Source organism: Heptranchias perlo, chromosome 17, assembly GCF_035084215.1.
Source record: "Heptranchias perlo isolate sHepPer1 chromosome 17, sHepPer1.hap1, whole genome shotgun sequence".
Taxonomy (NCBI): domain Eukaryota; kingdom Metazoa; phylum Chordata; class Chondrichthyes; order Hexanchiformes; family Hexanchidae; genus Heptranchias; species Heptranchias perlo.
The window spans coordinates 36,930,206-36,950,471 of record NC_090341.1 but is presented as its reverse complement, the minus strand read 5'-3'; the positions used below and the strand labels follow the sequence as shown (position 1 = coordinate 36,950,471).

Genomic DNA, 20,266 nt, shown 5'->3' with positions numbered 1-20,266 from the left:
TCCTGCACTGTATGCAGGTGCGTGATATGTTGGTGGTGCTTGTGACCTCCTCTGCCACCTCGAGCCAGGCCTTCATGGTGGCAGAGGCAGGCCAGTTCCTCCCATCTGCCGGGGAGAAGATCTCTGTCCTCCCCCTCCTCCTCATCCCATCCAGTAGGACCTGGAGTGAGGCATCATTAAACCTGGGAGCAGCCTTCCCCCTGGGCTGCTCCATGCTGTAATTACGGCTCCTTTCTGCAGCATCAGTCAGTGGAGGACTGCCCCTTTAAATAGGGCTCCTCCAGCTGACAGCCTATGATGCGGGTGCGCAGTTCACCCGCTGCACAGCTTTCCAGCGCGAAACCCGGAAGCCAAGGTAATTGCCTTTAATTAGATTGAGATCGTGTGCAGAGCACCCCGAATTCACTGGGCGCGTTACCCATGCGCCCAGTCAGCCCCCCACTGCCAACCCGCCTCCCTTCTAATATCAAGCCCACTGTAACGGGGCATTCCACAACATAAGGCAGAGACATCTACCCAGCTGCCTAAAAAATTGAGCACATTTTTAAAATAAATTTTGGAAGCTGCTCTTGGGAGCTGTACATGGCATCACTCTAAGAATGATTCTGCAAGCCCTTCTATCAAAAACGCCTCAAGGCCCCCTTCATTAACTTTTAAATGCTGGACACCGAGGCCTAACAAACACTCCCACTGTCCAGTGTTCAATAAGAGTCCGTATTAACCTCGTTAAAATTTAGTTTGTATGTCCCTGCAGTGCCCACCCCAAATCTGCCAAAAACTTGATGGGGGGGCAGGGAGGTGGAACATCTAAACCATTATCTTTTGACGAGGACAAAAAGTAGCCTTAAGAAGTGGTATATAAGCTGGCTCATACAAGTCATTAAAATATGTATCAGGGTATAACTTATGCACACGATTTTGCACAACATTACTACCCACTTCATCCTGCGTCAACAATTGGCTGCGCTGTATTCTTTTACTGATTCAAGTGCTTTGCTGGACTGCTGCACTGATGAGCTTTTTGCGGCTGTTCTGCATGAATATCTTGCAAAGTTTTATGGTTAAATCATGTGCTGTGCAACTATCCAACTGGAAGAGATGCTTGCATTTAGACCTTGGTAGCATTCTGCATCGTAGCTACTTTTTTCCTTTACTTAGTTCTATTCCGGTAATGCTGTAATTACTTATATTCCCAAAATAACCAATCATATAGCTTCTTCGTATAATCCTGCATGATATACCAAAACCTCTAATAGAGCACACATTTTTAATGACTCCTTTATTAATAAAAAAACAGGTAAAACATCAATGGTTATGCTTTGCCCACGCACAAATGTTGCTTGCATTTGGCACAAAATTGATGCTGCAGCATGTGTTCAAACAAAATGCTAGCCATAACTCCACACATATCAAGAGAGGAAGAAAGTATTCACTGTAATTGTACTCCTTATCCCTTTTGAGACAAAGTATAGTCGTGTCCAAGCATTACTTGTTTAGCATATTTTTCTCCTGTGTTGCAGACGTCATATCAGACCCAGAATTGAATCAAAATTTGAGCTCTGAAATGCAATCTATTTGGACTGATTTCTGAGCTTCACATTTGTGTTGTTGTGAATCAGACCTCCCTCAGGGTTGGTTTCATGCCACCATGGGTTTAAAATGCATAACCAGTATCATCTGGCCGTGGACTTAGCAAAATCACCCCAATTGCACTCACCAGATCCCCTAACATAATATATGCTAAAGATTCTCCTTCAACCAATTATCAGGTATCCCCCTCACAGCCCTGCTAAGAACATTTAGTATCACTGGTATATCTCCAATAATCCACGTATGCAGATTTGATGTATCAAGCCCAGATATTAAATCTTGGCATAAGTTAGCATCTTTTTAAAAAAAAAATCTGTTTCAGGACTATTGACATCCATTCCTCCCATCCCCTAACCACTAATGCATGACTAGCAGTAGATACAGTGTTATTGTTTCCTTAGTGTGCCACATACCACTTTACATATGATTAGCATTGTTGTGTGAATGATGTTTTTTTTAAACTTTTTTTTGTGTTTTTGTTTTCCAGTCTTTAGATATTCCCTTCTGGCATTCCCAGCCAAGGGGATAGTTTTGATGATCCCCCTTGCCAGTGCTGCCCGATAACTGATTACTAGGAGGTGGTAAAGAGCAGTCTGGCTTGTTCATCAAAAATACCTCATTGTGGCACAACACCTTGCCTCTGCCCATTGCCTACACCAACTTAATGATCTGGGATTGGAAGCTCACTGCTTTGGGAGTGGTGAGCCTAAACTCACATCCTCCTACTTTTGTGGTGCAATGCTTCAATTTACCAAAATGCCATGCCACATAGCTACTCATATAACACATTGTTCTATAGTTCCAAAGACAAGCTGTAAGAAGAGGGTTTACTGTAGTAGTTAGACAAACATTCTAAATCAGCAAATAATTTGAATACTACCCTGGAGACTGTTGTTAGGCCCAATTAGTAGCACGATGTACTCTGAATTAGTAATCACTTGCATGAAACTGTACCAAATAAATATTACAAATTATCTTGAGTGATTTTTTTTAAAAAGTGCTTTGCAACCACTGGTTTAGCATCTTGCATTCTGCCTAAGTAGGCAGCTGATGTTAAGTGAAACTGATTTTCAACATGTAGCCTACAATGTTTTCTCTCACTGGGTTGTATTCTGCAGTGATCAATAATTGTGCACGGTATAGCTTCCCCAAGCATCATGCACATTTCAGATGGCTTCAGTCCCTAATCCAGATCAAGAGCTCCCCTGTGGAAAATATTTTTCCTGCTGCAGCACAAATAGGGAGAGTGTTAGAGTGAGTGAGTTCGGACTATGCTGATCAAAACTGACTTCAATTCCCTGTGAAAATAGAGCTTTTGTCAAATTCAGATTTTAATTGAATTCACATTTTTTTCAGTAAGACTGCTCTCGAAATAATGCCACTAATTCTGGTGCTCTGCCCTTGTGCCAAATATATTAGAGGAGGTTGGCTGCTCTTGCTTATGGATCACTTTTGAGTGACCTGTTTAGAAAATTGCTAATAATTACTCCTATGAATTATTACATTGACTGGTCTGTGAATAACCATGTATTCTCAGCAAAGACATTTTTTGGTTTTCTTCATACAGACAAAGGTCACTTCTTGCCATATTTTAATTAGTTAGTGTGGAAAATGGTATGTTTTCATCACTTCATTTTCCAGATTAGTTCTGAAATGATAATGCTAAGAATAGTTCATACACTGCAGGATTTATTGGCAAGTTTTGATCCAAAAGGTCGGACAAGTGTTGATAAGAGGACATGACTGCGTATCTTTTTTCAAATTGCAGGCCCATGTCATGACAAAAAAAATGTTTATTTTTTCCTAATGTAATTATTTTATAACCTTTTCACAACAGCAACAACTTCAGGAGTTTTATAAGAAACAGCAAGAACAGTTGCATCTTCAGCTTCTGCAGCAACAACATGCTGGGAAACCAACTAAAGAGGTATGTATATGTATTGAAAAGAGTAATATGCTGTAATTAAAATGGAAATGGCAGAGAGAGAAGAGGCATGTCATTGTGAGATACGCCTGTAGTGAAGGCTACCAGTGGCCTCTCAGCTTTGTTTCTTTTCTGTTTTCTAATTCAGAAAGGCTTACTCATCAGCTGCAATTCAATGTGCATTAATGACTTGGGGATGCAGTCTTCATGATGGACAAAGAAATGATTATTGTGTAGTCAAAAGAAGTTCAAAGACAGACGGGGAATTTCAGTTTTTTTCCTTAGAGATACACATTTCAGAGCATATAAATTAAGGCAAATGTTAAAACCCCACAGTCTGAGTGTAGTCTTCAAAGTCACGACGCTCTAATTAATGAACTGTGAGCTTCAGTTTGGACAAGTCGCAGTTTGATGCACTCATAAATCAACATGACAGGCCTGCTTCTCATGCTCAGACAGCACTTGTCATTGAGTCACATCAGATGTAAACATGATAGAAAAAAGAGAGTCTGAAGGAGGTGCAATTGATCAACAGAATTGGTAGAAAACCAACTTTTGAAGCACATTATGCATGATCACAGGAAATGGCTGTAATCTCAAGAGGCTTTCTCCTTCTGATGATGCTTTTTTAAATAGAATTTCTAACAGCCATCAAAAGTGGAATAGGAATTACTTAGCTTTTCTCCTGTGGTTTACAGGCCGTAACCCCCTGTTGTTACTTAGTGCAGCTTTCTTTTCTCGGCATCAAAAGTTGTTTTTTTTTTTAGCTCCTTACCACTATATTTGAATCCCAGTACTAAAAGACTGTTGATGTCATTCTTATGAAATGTAAGGCATTGTGTTTTGCTTGATAATGCCATGTCTCATTAACCTTTAATTTGTTCTGTTACATTTAATATCAGGTAGGTATGGATAAGCTTTGTTGGAACATACTCCTATGCAAGATTTGGATGGGACTGGAAACATGTCAAAAAATTGAAAGTGCTTAAAATACAGTTGTAGATGTAAAGGGTTACTATTGCAAGCCTCATGAAGCAATCGCATAACTGACAATTTACATAAAACTAAAGGGGAGTAACCTAGGGAAGGAAAGTAGACCTTTGACAAGTATTTGAAGGAGGGAAGTGAGGTACAAGTTTATCTGGATATTTCAGTATTTCAACACTGATTATTGACCTGACAACAGAGCTGTGCAGGGACCTTTTTTGTATGCATTCAATTGTAAGAAGTAAACAAACTTGGTTGTATCCTGTGTTTGATAACTGGGTGGGGAGTACAGTTTGGCAGCATGTTTGGTGCTTTTAAATTCTTTCGCTGACAATGGGTCTTGTACATTTTATATCCTGGCTTTTCATTTGTAAAGCAATGGTTTAAGTTTTCCTATAGACAAACGTGTTAAGTGGGAACAGCACACAGCAATCAATCCAGATAAATACTGAATTGAAGTGAGTAGTTTGGCTAATGGTACATAATCTAAGATACAATCCATAGCCAAAAAGATGCTTAACTAGTGTAGCTAATACTTTAATTGACTTTCCAGAGTTGTTGGGTATGATCGAGATAACATCATCATAGTTTGTTATGAATTATGGTAGATTATGGATGTTAGATAATTTCCTTCCATTTATTGTAGTTACAGCACTATTATCTCTGTATCAATCAGATAATTATTGTAGGAAATCTGTATAGAGGTTTTGTCTGTATAGAAGCCAGCATTGTGAATTATTATTCTTGGGCATTTGTTCTGCTGCCCCTTCCCTTGCACCCCCCGCCTCCCCAAACAATTGTTCTTCAGTAGATGGACAGAATATAACATTCTAGCAATACATTAGAAAAGGGGGTTTATGCTATAGTCTGCACACCTCTCTATTGGTAAACATGAATGTCGTATTATGCCCATCCGTCCATTGTATTCTGCCCTAGGGCAGGTCCTAACTGAAGTCTCACACGTGAGGGCCTGGAAATTGGATCGTGCCCAAGCACGAGGCTTGCCAGTCAATGGCGGGGGGTGGGGGGAGACAATGAAATCGAGGGCTTCATATAAGTCTGGGAGGTGGGAGGGAGGCATTCGGGAGTTGAACAAGCAGTGGCTGGCAGCAGCCCGCAGTTTTAATGTGGAGCCGAGAGAAGTATTCAGCTATTTTTAAAAGATTTATTTTTGGCGGCGGCTTCCAAGGACCAAGTCTAAAGAGCCCCACTTACCCTTTACCATGGGAGAGGGGCACCCGTACCCATTAGACACAAGTGCATTTGCTGGACATCAATCCAGTATTTAGCGCTGGTGCTCCAGTCTCCACTCGCCGAGGCTGTCTTGAGTGAGGCCCAAACCCAACCCTTCTGACTCTGAGGCAGGAATGCTACCACTGAGCCAGCGGTCACTCTGTCCTGAGGCAAGCACATTGCTGTCAACCCAATATTTAGAGCCCATATCCTAGTCTTCACTTGCCAGGGCTTTCTGGAGTGGGGCTTCAACTTTTCACCTTCTGACTCAGAGCTGGGAGTGCTACCATTAAGCCAAAGGCTCTCTCCCATTACATTATGAATGCCATGTTAATATCTTAAGTATAGTTCACTGGATTTTACCTGGGTTCCTTTTTAAAAGAAATGTGAAAAGCACATGCTTGTATTCAAACTTGTTATCTCACCTTTCCTGTTTAAGTTATGGAATGATTTATTGCTGTTTTTTCATTAAAATGTAATTTAACATACTTGGATGTCCAGGGTCATGTACAACCCCAAACCCATAAACAGATTTCCCACAAAAATAAAGTTGAGTAGGAGAGTAAATGCCAAACACTGCATAACATTGAGGTTCCATAACGCCCTTGCTCTTAGAGTTCAGGAGCTTGTAGTTACCTCACTTGGCGGGGAGGTAAATCTGAACTGACATTGTTTACCATCTTTTCAGCCACGTTTTGTAAATTGTCTTTTCTCATCAGATAACTAAGTTCCTTTTGAAACTAAACAAGCTGAGAACTGTCCAAGTGTCAGAGTTTCCAAAATTTAATTAGAGTTTTTTTTAATCAAATTTTCTTAAGGTTAATTTTCTCAAAGTCTTCTAAACTGTCACCAATTTCAAGGGAGATAATGCCTTAATCAGCAGCTTTAATTTCTTGCTACTGGGAGTGGGAAGAAGGGAGTGTTGACTAATACAGTTTTGTCTGCTTTTCTCCTTCTTGTTTTGACTCAATACCCAGAATATTTTTGTAGTATGTGGTCAAATAGATGAAAGCTTCAGCAAATGTTCTACTAATAGATCATCAGTTTACAATGACATTTGCATGTGTCTATTTAATTTTCTGATCATATGTAGTTACCACAAACGTCACTGTTGAGCATACTTTTTTTCTACATGTGGGGGAAATTTGTTTTGTGGGTGTTATTTTCGATAATCTTGATGTAACTAATAGTTCTTATCAAATCTGTTTTTCGTTAAATTGCTTTACAATCTTTCTATTTGGTCATGAATTTCTTATTATGTTGAATGCATGAATCATTCCTTCATACCACTTAATGCATAGTTCTTAAGATTTTTAATGGCTGTGCTATTTCTTTATGAAGATGGTCACATTGTGGGACTGACTGTATTTTGATATTTACCCTTTAAATATTTCAACGCTATTTTAATTGTTTAGGTCAGGAATACATTTAAAGTCCTGTTGATGCTAGGTTAATGTCCATTTTATTTTTTTAAATTTGAAATTGATTTTAGTGACTGATAAATTCCATCACTTTTATGTTTTCTTCACTTAATAATAAATTAAACTCAAAGTTAACCCAGAAAACAAGAGAAACTGCATGCCTGCCATTTAATAATTTGCTTTGGAACTCTCCTAGGCTATTTTTCATGATATCACTTGTACATGCAACTTCCTAGATTTGCCCACTCAGTGCCACGCCCATTTAATTCATTTCTGCTGTTAGCTACAGGTTGGTCCAATATACTCAAAGTTTTGTTTAATCTGATATATTAAAGAATATTCTCTAGTCAAAGTGCAAACTGCCTTGAAGAAATTTCTGTAACTTTCATAGTTTCCAGAAAGCACTATCTTCTTTGCATACTCAATAATCACCTTTGAAATTTGCACCAGTTGCGATAAGGGCTTCTTGTCAGGTAGATATGAATGATGTCATCTCTGACTGAGTTGTGACACACAAGGTAATGCTGCTCTGTATATCGTAGCTGGACCAAGGGAGGATGGAACTCAGAAATGTCTGAAACAACAGTTGGTGCCAATTTCCACAATATGAACGCCTTGGTGTCTTCTGATTTTCCCGTGGGCAACAGTCAAATTCAACATTTGCTTCATGTGAAAGATTGGAGCTCAGTACATCTTCTGAATTAGAGAGTGGCTCCCAAAACTTGTTCACAAACTGTGGGCTAGTGCAGTGGGGTGGAAATTCCACCCACATCGAGACCAGTGCAACCCTGGCCCATTTTCAGGGGTCACTTCCCATGCAAGGGTCCTGATGGGATTCCCGATACCCAGCCCGCCATTGCGAGGGAGCAAAATACTGATGGTGCTGCAGTGGGACTGCCACTGCAATGCCAGAAGACGTGGCCAGGAACTTAAAGGGGAGGGGGCAGAAAAGCCCTAATGATGATTCCAACATTTTTTTAGACCTCAGTTGAGACCGAGGCCTACAAAGATGTGTATTGGGTGATTTTGAACTGGGAACAGGAGCAAAATTGGCTGAGGAGCCGCATGCCCCACCATCATTTACACATAGCAGCAAGGAAAGATCACTGGCGATGGTCCAATTTTGGGCAGGATAGCAGAGAAAAATCCAGCCCTGTGAGTCTTGTATTCCAATCACGCTGAGTCAGTCTAAAAGGTATGTATGAGACTAAAAATTGCAGTAGAGTTGTTACGCATCTTGAGAAGAATGCTTGTCATGATAACCTCAGTACCTTGTCCATTACTGACCAAACCAACAGTCCTGCACTTAGAACATTCCAAACAAAGTTTGTGAAACTGGTTCAGACAGGTCAGTGTTGGAGGAGATATCCTCTGATGGAGCATAGAACTCTGGGCACCATGAAGTCTTCGAATCCTTCCCTCATGGTTGTCTGTAATTGTTCTCCATGCAAGTTAAAACTGGCCATGACTACATCTTGAAATGTGGACTCCAGATGCACCTCCTGTACCTATTAGCCTGTGTAACTGAGGTCAGCACTGCAGGTGCCACTGACATTGCTAGTGGCAAATTTCAGTGCAGACAACCATGTCCTTGGAATCTTTTCTGAAACATCTGGGCTAATTACAAATGAAGATATCCACCAGTGGATCCTTCAGCTAGAGGAACATTTAGTAGCAGTACTCATGCAGAACCAGTATAGAGAAGTTCACAGCACACAAGAGGCAAACTCAGCAGCAAAACACATAAGACACTTGACAGCCACTGCAGAATTCAATAAAATTAATTAAATAACAATAATACTTCCATTTTATATAGCACGTTGAAATGTCTTAAAGCACATCACATAATGGATTACTGTTATGTAGGGAAACTTTTAACTCATTAAAATTTTAATATATCTTGCAGTCTTTCTTGTATGGAAAGTAAAGAATTAAAGGGATAGTTCTGCTGATCTCCCTTTTATCCTGTACCACTTCAACCATAAAATACTGTATTGGAGGTGCATTGAAAGCAAACTCACCTTAAGGAGTGAAAAAAGGTAGCCACAAAATCTTATTCAAAAATTAGTTGTAATAGCCTAACACAAAAAAAACTGCAGTGAAAAAGTAGCGTAAATATTGCAAAACAACCTTTCCTTGGCAATTTAAGAGCTCCGGTGTCAATGGAGCTTTCCTTGCTCCCATTCCAAATGAGCGCACAAAGGAAAAAGAGCAAACATGGCACAAATACCACTGAAATAGAAATATTTTTGCATTACATCTGGGGACTTAATGAGGCTTGTGCAGAAAATGAGTGCAAGCACTTCAGTTCACTAAAAGTAGAAAAGCATGGAACTGCAGGCCAGAAAGAAATTGCCAAAGGATCTGTTCCCTTTATAGCAGGTGTATACCTGCACTCCTGGTACACAGGACCCAGGAATCAGCGCTTAATTCCCCAAAAGTGAATATAAGCAGTTCTCTGCAAAAAAATAATTGTAAATATGCCAAATAGAAGGTAACGGTAGCTGACTGCAGAGCTCAGTGGAAGAAATGGGTAAAGAAACCCTCCTACACCTTTTTCCCTGCTCGTTGCTGTTCGCCATCATTCTCCTGTTCTTCTATGACTTGATCCACTCTTCATTCATAACCATGATGCACTGTAATTTAGAGGAGGCAGGAATGTGTTTGCCTTGGCTGCTGTTGGTCCCTGTTGGAGTGCATTTAGATCGGTGGCAATGTTGGGATTCGGTTGCTTCCTTAATGAAGTGATGCATGAAAAAGCAGATGACTATTGTGGTTGCCTCATGGCATAAAAGTTGAGGGTAGTTGTGCCACTTGTATTATCCTAATTATATACTGCTCCTACATTATGCTGGTGCTGTAGTGGTACACCACAACATACCAAGGCTTCTTCGACAGCACCTCCCAAACCCGCGACCTCTACCACCTAGAAGGACAAGGGCAGCAGGTACATGGGAACACCACCACCTGCACGTTCCCCTCCAAGTCACACACCATCCCGACTTGGAAATATATCGCCGTTCCTTCATCGTCGCTGGGTCAAAATCCTGGAACTCCCTACCTAACAGCACTGTGGGAGAACCTTCACCACACGGACTGCAGCAGTTCAAGAAGGCGGCTCACCACCACCTTCTCAAGGGCATTTAGGGATGGGCAATAAATGCTGGCTTTGCCAGCGACGCCCACATCCCATGAAAGAATTTAAAAAAGAAACACCCACTGCCTGCTGTATATCATGTGCTCTTAAGCCTTCTCCTCCACTGCAGAATACTAAGTTTTCTATCTGGAAAATGGGCACAATGAGGTTCAATTTCACCCCCAAGGTTCCTATACAGACAAACTGATAAAAACATTTGTGGTAAAAGCTAATTGACTAACACTCCAAGATTTTCAGGATGCTGCAAGTCACTTCATGCAGGTGTGAGTAAACAACATAGCAGCTGTGGGATGTATCAATAAGTAAAGGGGTGCAAAATCCTCCCATAATGTAGTACCACTACACAGATATGACATTTATATACACAGGAGAATATGCTTCAAAATGCACAAAAGTAAAATGGGCTACCAGATCACCTACACATGAGTGACTGACATAAATACGAAATGCTTCCTTTCCAGGTCCCTGGATCCCAGAGCTGTCAATCTGTTGGCAAGGAGATCTGTTGTGTATATATTTCCCAATTCCTTTTTATTCCACTGGTTTGCTAGACAAGTGAGTGTTAGTAATCCTCATTGCTCCTAAGTGATCTTGACAGACATAGACCGTAGCCTTATTTTTGGTTTTGGATAGACTAGTTTTTTTTTCTGAAATTAAATATCTCCTCTAAGTTTGAGGGATGGAAAAAAGTTTGGTGCCCAGATCTATCCAGCCTCAAGCTAATAGTATGGCTGTTGAATATAACAGAAATCCAATGCTTTTGACTGGGGTGCACAAGATTATAGTGTCCACAAGGGTCCCTTCTATAGAAGAAATATCCTCCTTATTGTGAAAATTTTGGTACTCTGTTCAGTGTACTGTCTGTATGATTCTGAACTACTTGCTGTTCAATAATGGTATATACAGCGCTCATTTCAGTTTTTCAAGCCTCATCACAAGACCATCTGAAAGTAGTGTTGGCTGGGAATGGACATTGTCAGTTCATAAAAGAGACCTGGAATATAAGATCTACAGCGACATCTAAAGGTAGTTACGAACATATGAAATTGATGGGCAGGAAAAGACCAGCTGGTCCATCAAGTCTGCCACACATTTATGATGGCAGGAACATCATGACTAAACACATCCTCCCTGTCTCTTCCCCGCCACAGCCATGTAATCACCTGGGAGAGGCAAAAACCAGAGAAAAATCTCAGAAGGGAAAAAATACTATGGAAAATTCCTCTCCAACTCCCCCTCAGGCAATCAAGACCAGTCCAGGAGATGATTTTTTTTTCACAAACCTAGATATTACTCTTTTAAGCTCCTTCTGATTTTTAATTTCATGTCTTAGAAGTGGTATTGGTGTCAGCTAAATGAGTCATTGAGGATGTAATGTAAATAGGGTACATGTTGACTTCGTGTGATATTGTAAAACGGGTGATAGCAAATCGGCAGCCAGTTTTACATTTCTCCCAATTTTTATTTCAATTTCGGGATAGTGTAAAACAGGCTGCCAACTCACTATCGCCTATTTTACACTATTGCACAAAGTCAAGATCTACCCCAATCCCCCTTTATCTCTAGAAATTGGAAGATGGAGTAATCCTGCAGTGTTACATCAGTGCTTCCTCCTAAATTCCATTTATCTTAAGAGGTTACAGTCTCTCTTTTTCCTACCAATCTGAAATACATGTTGCTTTTACCTAGATATAGTTTTGTACAGAGATCGTACCATATCATGCACAATTAACCAGTGATTGCAGAATGAATACTAGACTATATTTTCTATGGTTACCAATTAACAGACGGACATGTGCCCAGTGTAGTTAAAGAGCATTCTACTGGAGCAATAGCCACTTAATTGTCCAGCTTCAAAGCAGCCCGGTTTAAGGATATCTTGATATCTACCATTGAAGCAGAGACCATACGTTTACCAAGCATTACTGCCTTGATATACCTTCCTCTCATGACCTGGAGTGGCTGAGCAATCTTATCTTCACTGATTGCTCCTTTACAAGGCACAGAGAAGCTTTTTTTCACTTACTGAGGAAACACTGCTTTGATCCAAGTGAACCATGGTTTGAAAAAGGTAAGTTACTTACACAGAATAGAGTAATCTCCTGATTAAAGTCTCCTGCTGATCTGAATATCTATCCTTTCCCCTACACTGTCCAACTGGATAGATGAGAGAGAGCATCTTCGAATAGGTGCTCTAATCCAAAATCTTTAATGGAGGTTTACTGCTTAACTATTTACATGAGGTACAAAACTGCATAAAGTCTTCCATTTAGAGTGCTGAGTTTGAAAACTAAATCATGTTATTTAATTTGAAAGCCATTATTTTCTATAAAACCACACTGATTAAGTTTAGGTGTAAACACATGTAAAATACACCATTAAGAATTAAAATTGAATCAAAGTGCACCTCCAAGACATAATATTAGCCCAGCAGCACTTTGAGCTATTTAAAATATAATGCGCAGGCTTGAAATTAAAGGTTTGAATCAGTCAAGTATTTTGATTTATAAAAATACATATAGGTGATCATAAGATAAATCCGGATGAGGAAAGCCATTTGGTTCGTCTTAGGACATCTGTCCAGAACGATCCTATAATCCCTCTATTACAACATCCAGTCATTTCTTAAACGATTCCAAGGCTTTTGAATCACTACTTTATTCAGGAGTCCATTCTATATATTGATCGCTCTTTGTGTGAAGATGACCTTACTGACATCAATCATAAACTACTAATTACTAGTTTGAACCCTGTGTCCCCTCATCTCACTCTCACACTTGTACATATGCAAACTTCTGTGCCACATTTGCATCTGATTGGCTCAAATTTAGTATTCATAAAACATTAACAAATCATACTGAGGAGATAAAAAAATTTATAAATCAAATACAAAGAAAGCAGGTAGAAAAATTGCAAATGTGAAATAATGAATCCAGCATTATAACACTTATCTTTATAGAACAGTTTATCCTCTGACTGACCATGAGCAATGCCAGGGAAGAGGCACTAGTGTTAAAAAATGCAAATACAGAAATAAACAATTCTCAAAATGGAAGTTACAAGGAGATTGTGCCATTTTTCAATTTCCTCCTTGTGATTAATTAGACTTTAATGTAAGGAAAGAATTATTTATGTTGTGTATTTAGTAATATTTAGCCTTCAATCAATTGACTTTCCACATTTGCTATTGACTCAGGGCAACTTTTTTGTATATTTTTTACATTATAGCATTCCAACTTACATTAAATTCATATTGTAGTATTGCAAAATTTTAATAAAATTACAAGATGTGGAAATATAATTCAACAAAACATAAACACTACTGTATTAACTGCACTTTGCATGTATATTTATATAGTACTGCAACTACAAGCAAACCTGTTGCATATGTCTTTAAATAGCATGGCAAAATTAGTATAAATTAGCTAAACGGTGTACACGTTAATGGTATTTTTAATCAATTGCATAGTTAAATCAATTAAATGGGGGGTGGGCAGAAACAAATTCCAAAAAGTAAAAATGATAAATGTAAGTACAGTACTATATGCCCAATCAATATAAAGGCTTTGTGAAACTGAATGACGTGTTGGGGTACCAATATTCAAGTCAGATGCTGTTTGCTAAATTATAAATGTCTGTAATTAAAATCCAGAGGCTGTTTCTATGAATGATTTAGTAAGTTATTTCATGTTTTGTCATGGCTGATTAACAACATTAAATTAACTTTTTCTTATCCAAGTGTTTGACTTTTCCATTTATTTAAAGGAACATTTTCAACAGGAATTTTGGCTTGCAAGCCAAGCAGTCTTGTAAATAAAAAAGTTGCTAGTTTAGTGAAGGACATATATGTGTATCATAAATAGGTTAAAAATAAATGTTGGAAGGACTTTTGATTATTTAATCTTATTCAAAAAATGTCATTACTGTGGAAGCTATGATATTCTTAGGTGATCACAGTCACTTGCAGCTCAATCAACCTCCTCAATAGTACATATTTTACTCACAGTAGTGATCCTTAGATCTGAGTGACCTCACTTAGAATAGTGTTTAAGTTAGATCAACTTTATATGGAAGGTCACCCATATTTCCAAGACTAAATTAATTTAATTGCTATCAAGTGCAAAGGTTCTTAGAAAAAATGAAATTATCAAAACTCTAATGAATCTTATCTCTAATCCAGAATCTCAACTTTTTATTTCATTCTAGCAGCAACAGCCACTGGCTGCTCACCAGTTAGCCCTTCAACAGCAGCTTCTACAGGTGCAGAAACTTCAGCAACAGCACATCATGACTATGCAGCGCCATGGCTTGCTCACAGTCCAGCCCGGACAGCCATCTCTCTCTCTGCAAACATTGGCACAAGGTAAGTGCCAGGCCCTTTTAAAACAGGCCTCTGAGTTGGGCTGCACAAATGGGAACTGCAAAGCCACAGCAGTTAAGTTGTTCAGGAGAGGGCAATTGAGCAGTGACAGGGCACACCAGCGTATAATATGAAAGCTATGAATGTGACGATGCATGAAGTGTAATCTGTGCAGCAACACATCAGGGACACCCTTAGGTAATTCAGCAGCCATGTCATTGATTGATTTGAATAGTTGTATGTTATAGCTAGCTGTTCCTGTGGTGTTTAAGAAGCATATTTAAAGCCTAAGGGTGTCTATCTGCAAGCCATTGACCAAAGAACCTAAACAGAGTGGCTTCAGAGGTACAGTTCTAGTGGTGCAGTAAACTAATAGTAGTGACATTTGTCCCTGTGGAACTGGGGTTCTTTGGAAAGCAACTGAGAGTTTGGGCAGGCAGAAATACAAAGCAATTTTTTATCACTGTGATAATAGCCCAAAACTGATGTCATTATGAACCTTAAATCAACTTTATGCTTGCTTGAACATGGTCACCTGGGCATAGAGGTACAAGGACAAAAAAGGTTGAGCAACTATGTTTGTCTTTTAACCAGTACTACCTGGGATTGGGAAATTGAGTTATTTGAGCAGTAATCAATCACGTTTTCCAACAACATACATTTTTCAAAGTAGTGTCCATTTTTTTTATAATGAAGAACAGTAGTGAATGTGTTTAAAAACAAATGAAATAAATGTAGAATAAGATCCATCATAGAGGATCCTTTTCAGGCTAATCTGATTAAAGAAAAAGTGTGACAATCTATTTTCCCTACACAGTAGCGTGTTATCAGCAAGCTTATCGATTCACTTTTGTTTTAGCCATGCAAACAGTGCAGTTGAGGTCAGTTGTGGCAGTAATTGTTACCACACAGGCAGTCCTGTTCAGTATATTTGCTAAAAATTAATATTTCTGGTATTATGTTTGGAAATGAAAGGACAGTGCAAAGAAATAGGACAATCTGTGTTATGACCTTCTTCCTAGTTGATTTGCTAGTTGTTATTGCTAGGCTAATACTGGGAAGGTTGTTCTACAGTCCTGCTATAATTTACAATTCTTTGATATGCAAACTATCTGCCTAGAACATGTAAAAATCCTATCAGTCTCATTTCACACTTCTTAACCACTTACACTCTCTGGAGTCTATTGCCTTATTAGACCTACACTCTCCAATGCTACCATAATTAAAATCTTTAGCAATAGTTTAGTAAAGTAAAGATATTTTGGCTGATCACTTTGAGATTATTATCCAATCCTAGCACCCAAAATGGAAGTAATAAATTAGATTCTGACCTAGTATTCTTGCTGATCTGACGTGCTTGAATATTTAATTGTGATTGTAATTAAAGTATAGTTAGAACCGCAGGTTTTTTGCTTTCCGCTTTCAAATTTCCACATTGGTTTTTGAGTGAAATAAAATTTTAATGATAAAGACAGGTGATTAAAAAATAATTACTGACATAATATTCTAATTTTGTAGTAAAATTATAAAAGGCCTTTGAATGTGGTGCAAATGAATTGGTTACATTTACAGCACATTATTTTCAATTATACTTTTTATATTTAAAGATGAATGTATTTTCCATTAATGTATTGCAAAATATCTGCGATAATAACTAAGTGCTCTGATTTCAAAAGGAGAGTGAATATGCAGAGTGGCCTTGGTTATGTTGCAATTTGTGGTAAAATGAACAGATCAATTATTACATACATCTGAAGAATTTTATTTTAATTATCAACACTAACAGAACATACAACATGTTACACTGTGTCTTGTTAGAAGTATTGCAGCACATAGGAATATAGTTAAGAATTGTCTAATTAACATCAGACCTTGTTTACATACACTTTGGTTTTTTAATTAGTGTGTGAAAAAGGTTTAATCTGCTATTCATGGATCTAATTATACAATATGGGGCTATTGCTGTTTGACATAGGCATGACTCCAACAGAACTGCAGCAGCTGTGGAAAGAAGTGACTGGAGCTCACATAATGGAAGAAAGTATAACCAAAAATGGCAGCCTAGACCTTTCCACTAGTTCAATTTGCTCTCCTGCAGCACCGCCTAAGACCTCACTACCAGTAACCCTGATGAACGGACAGTCAACGGGTCACACTCCAAAAAGGGAATGGTAGGCATTAATAGGACATTGTTTAACGTCCACCACTGATCCAACTAATTTGTTTTATCTTATAAGTCCTTTTATAGCCCTCACTTGTCTGACTGGTGGTATGTCCATCCATTCATCATAACCTATTATGTGTAATGATGCCTGATTATCCTGCTAGTATTTCCTTTTTATATGAAAAAATGAGACCTCAGAAGAATTGTGTGGGTAAGTAGCCATGCAATGTTAATGGGATTCTGTACAACGTAATGTTCTAGGACAAAGATGGTTTTGTTGCTGTCCTATTTTCTTGAAAAAGAGTGCCACAATAATATGACCTTCCTCCTGCTACCCCCCACCCCCCCGCCAAATATGACTTCCACTTGTACCATGTTTTGAAGAATATATCTTGTGTTGCAAAATGCGCTGCAGAGACCCTGATGACAAACTATCTAGTGATGCTTGATAATTTAGTTTTCAAAACAAGTATTTGGAATCCAGTTAAAACACATTGCAACATTAGACTATCTTACCCCTCACCTATGGCTCGGTAGGTTTTTATACTTGAAGTTGAAAGAGCCTGTATTACATGAAAGCGAATAAATGAACTTGCATTTGTGTTATCACTTCCTCAGGATATCCCAAAGCGCACTACAACCAATAGATTACCTTTGAGATGCGCTGACGTTGTGTTGCAGGCAAACACAGCAGCCACTTCGTGCACAGCAAGGTTCCACAAAAAGCATGATTGAATGACCATATAGTCCATTTTTGGTGATGATGCTTGAGGGAAGCATGTTGGCCAGGACAATAGAGAGAACCCTCCGCTTTTCTTTGAATAGTGCTAGATGATCTTTTACGACCACCTAAGGAGGTAGATATGACATCAGTTTCTCACCCGAAAGACAGGATAAGATCCTTCAAAGATCTTGTGTGAAAAATACATCCAGCCTTATTTATTTATTTTGATTATTTATAAAAATGAACATTTTCTTCAAAAACACATCATAAAATGACTAGTCTCCTGATTGGGTACCCCATCATAATTTTTGCTACTTAGCACTAGCTCTCTTCGGTTTCTCTTTTCTCCTCCCTTTCCTTCACCCCATCCCCCCACCATGCTTATCATTGCTTTCAATGAGCAACAGAGAAGCACAACTTCACAAATTTGGAAAAGATGACAGCCCAGTGAGAACACCAGCTATCTTGTGGTGAGTTTTGAAAAATTGCTTGAAAAAGTTTATCACAGGGGTATATGTTTAAGATAAATAATCAAGAAAAAACAATTGCAAAAGGATATCCTGATATTTACTTTAAAGATCTTTCTCCTAATACGATCAAAGTTTCTAGAATATAGGGGCCCAAAATTCAGATAGTGACGCTTACCCAGCCAGAAAATTGTGGGGTCAGCCAATTTAAATCGGCAAAGGCGTGCAGACTGTGTAAATGCAGCCTTCGGTGTCTCAGATGGGGGTGGGGATAGGGGGGTGGGCGGGCGTTGGAGAAAGTAGTGCAGCGGCTGGATTAAGACTCCAAATTTGCACGGACTAGATAGAAGGGGGCACAGAAAATAACTGGAGAGTCGAGTGGGGGGGAAGGGACATCTGTGAGGAGGGGAAAGGGGCTAGAAAATACCGAGAAACATGGTGCAGTAGCAGAATGTAAAACCTGCTACTGCTTAAAGGGGCAATGATAGCACTGGAGGTAGAAGGATAGCAGCCAGGTTGAAGAAACAACAGCAGTCTTCAGGATGCCGACCTGCATGTCCTCATATTGGAGATATGGAGCAGCGGGGATGGTCTGTTTGGGGCTAGAGATCTGCCAAGAATGGGGAGGAGGTGGTTGTGGCAGGAAGTGTCACTTTGAACCCCAGGATTCTTTTGCAGTACAGGAGGAAGCTTGACAACCTCACCGGAGCAGCCAAGGCAGCTGTCTGATGTCCCAACCCTTCCTTGCAATCTTTTTATATTTGTGGCACTCCTTCATTCATCACCCTCACAGTAACAGAAGAGTCAAAGATGAAAATGGGGTCTGACAATGATGAGTGGAAGCTCTACTGAAGTCAGTCCCTGATTCCCAAGTCTGCGGTCTCAGACCTCTGCTGCTCAAAGAAGAAAGATACTGGAAGGCCATTGTACTCACATGGAGGCATTGAGAACAATCTTAGAGGACCTGAGACATATAGCAGAGGTCACAAACCAATCCTATGCCATTCACAACACCAATATCTGAGAAAGGTCGAACGCAATGTGGAACTACTGCAGTAAGTGGAGGCACCATGAACATCTGCATCTGCCGCACCCCAGACAGAGAGGCCTCCAGACCAGTCAGTGTATCCGACAACGATGTTTTTGATCACCTTGGGGGACTGTCTGGTGACAACAATGGCAACCACTTTCCAAGAGATTTTTTTGGCACTATTTCGTAGGGTGTGTAGGATCTAACTGATTCCCTCACATCTGCACTCCCACTGATTAGTAGGCACTCAGATCCAAGACCTAGCACGTGACATGGCTCGAATCTGCTCTCATGGTGCTGACCTCTCTCCTGATGACAGTTCATGTTAATTTTCAAGCTAGCCCCTCACAAGAGCTGCTCATGTTGGTGGCAGAATACATATGCACCTGCAGTGCCAACAAAGCCTGCTGACTGGTCCTCCTGGGACTCAGAAGCCCTGTGACAAGGGCCACCATGGCCCCATGAGGTTAATGATACCACAGAGTAGCCAAGCGTCACTGCTCTCCTCATCCCTTAGTTATCTTTCGAAGCTGATGTTTTAGACAAAGTTTCTAGACATTCAAAGCCCGTGAACTCAACCACTTTCTGGATTGACAAATCATGCAGGTAACTTACCCCTTTTCTACAAGCTTACATCTGGTATAACTTAACTTAACTCTGGTGTACATAACCCAGTTAGTCTTGGCCAGGAGCTTTTGCCCTTATTATTATGTCATTTGCAAACATGTGCCACTTGGGGGTAGGTGCATCTTCTGCCAGCAGCCACTTCTACCGGAATTTAGTGTGCATTTTAGAACAGATATAACTCTGGCAGATCTGACTTACTCCCTAAATTCTGGTCCACTACGCCAGCGCTGCACCACTTCTGCACCAAAAATTCATAATTTCGGACACGAGATCTTTTTATGTAACTGATGCATAAAAATAATTTACAATTTAGAATAAGATTTTATTTCAGAAATAAAATAACAGTTTACATTTATTCTCATTTTATAGGAACTGATGACACAAAATAATGTTACTTAGAGCTTTTATTGCTTTTTAATGCTTCAACTTTCTGCTTAATTGTACCAAGCATTGAACTGAAATATCCAAGTTGGATCCCAACCTCCTCTCAGAGAAAAAAATAAGATGATATTTAGCCTTCTATCAATTTTTATTTTTGTAATATAACTAATGGGCTCTGTTCTGACAAAATTAGCTTCACAA

At 39.4% G+C, this 20,266-nt stretch overlaps 1 protein-coding gene across 7 annotated transcripts in view; it reads left to right on the top strand.

The window, feature by feature from the left end:
- The window catches only part of foxp1b (forkhead box P1b), a 413,548-nt gene that overhangs the window by 324,582 nt on the left and 68,700 nt on the right, over nucleotides 1-20,266 (top strand). For 5 of the 7 annotated variants that reach the window (XM_067998895.1, XM_067998899.1, XM_067998894.1 and 2 more), the window contains 3 exons: nucleotides 3,428-3,517; nucleotides 14,519-14,675; nucleotides 16,648-16,843. In XM_067998895.1, the coding sequence (XP_067854996.1) occupies nucleotides 3,428-3,517; nucleotides 14,519-14,675; nucleotides 16,648-16,843 (443 nt within the window). The remainder of the gene's footprint in view (nucleotides 1-3,427; nucleotides 3,518-14,518; nucleotides 14,676-16,647; nucleotides 16,844-20,266) is intronic. The other 2 variants (XM_067998898.1, XM_067998900.1) reach the window with 1 other exon arrangement.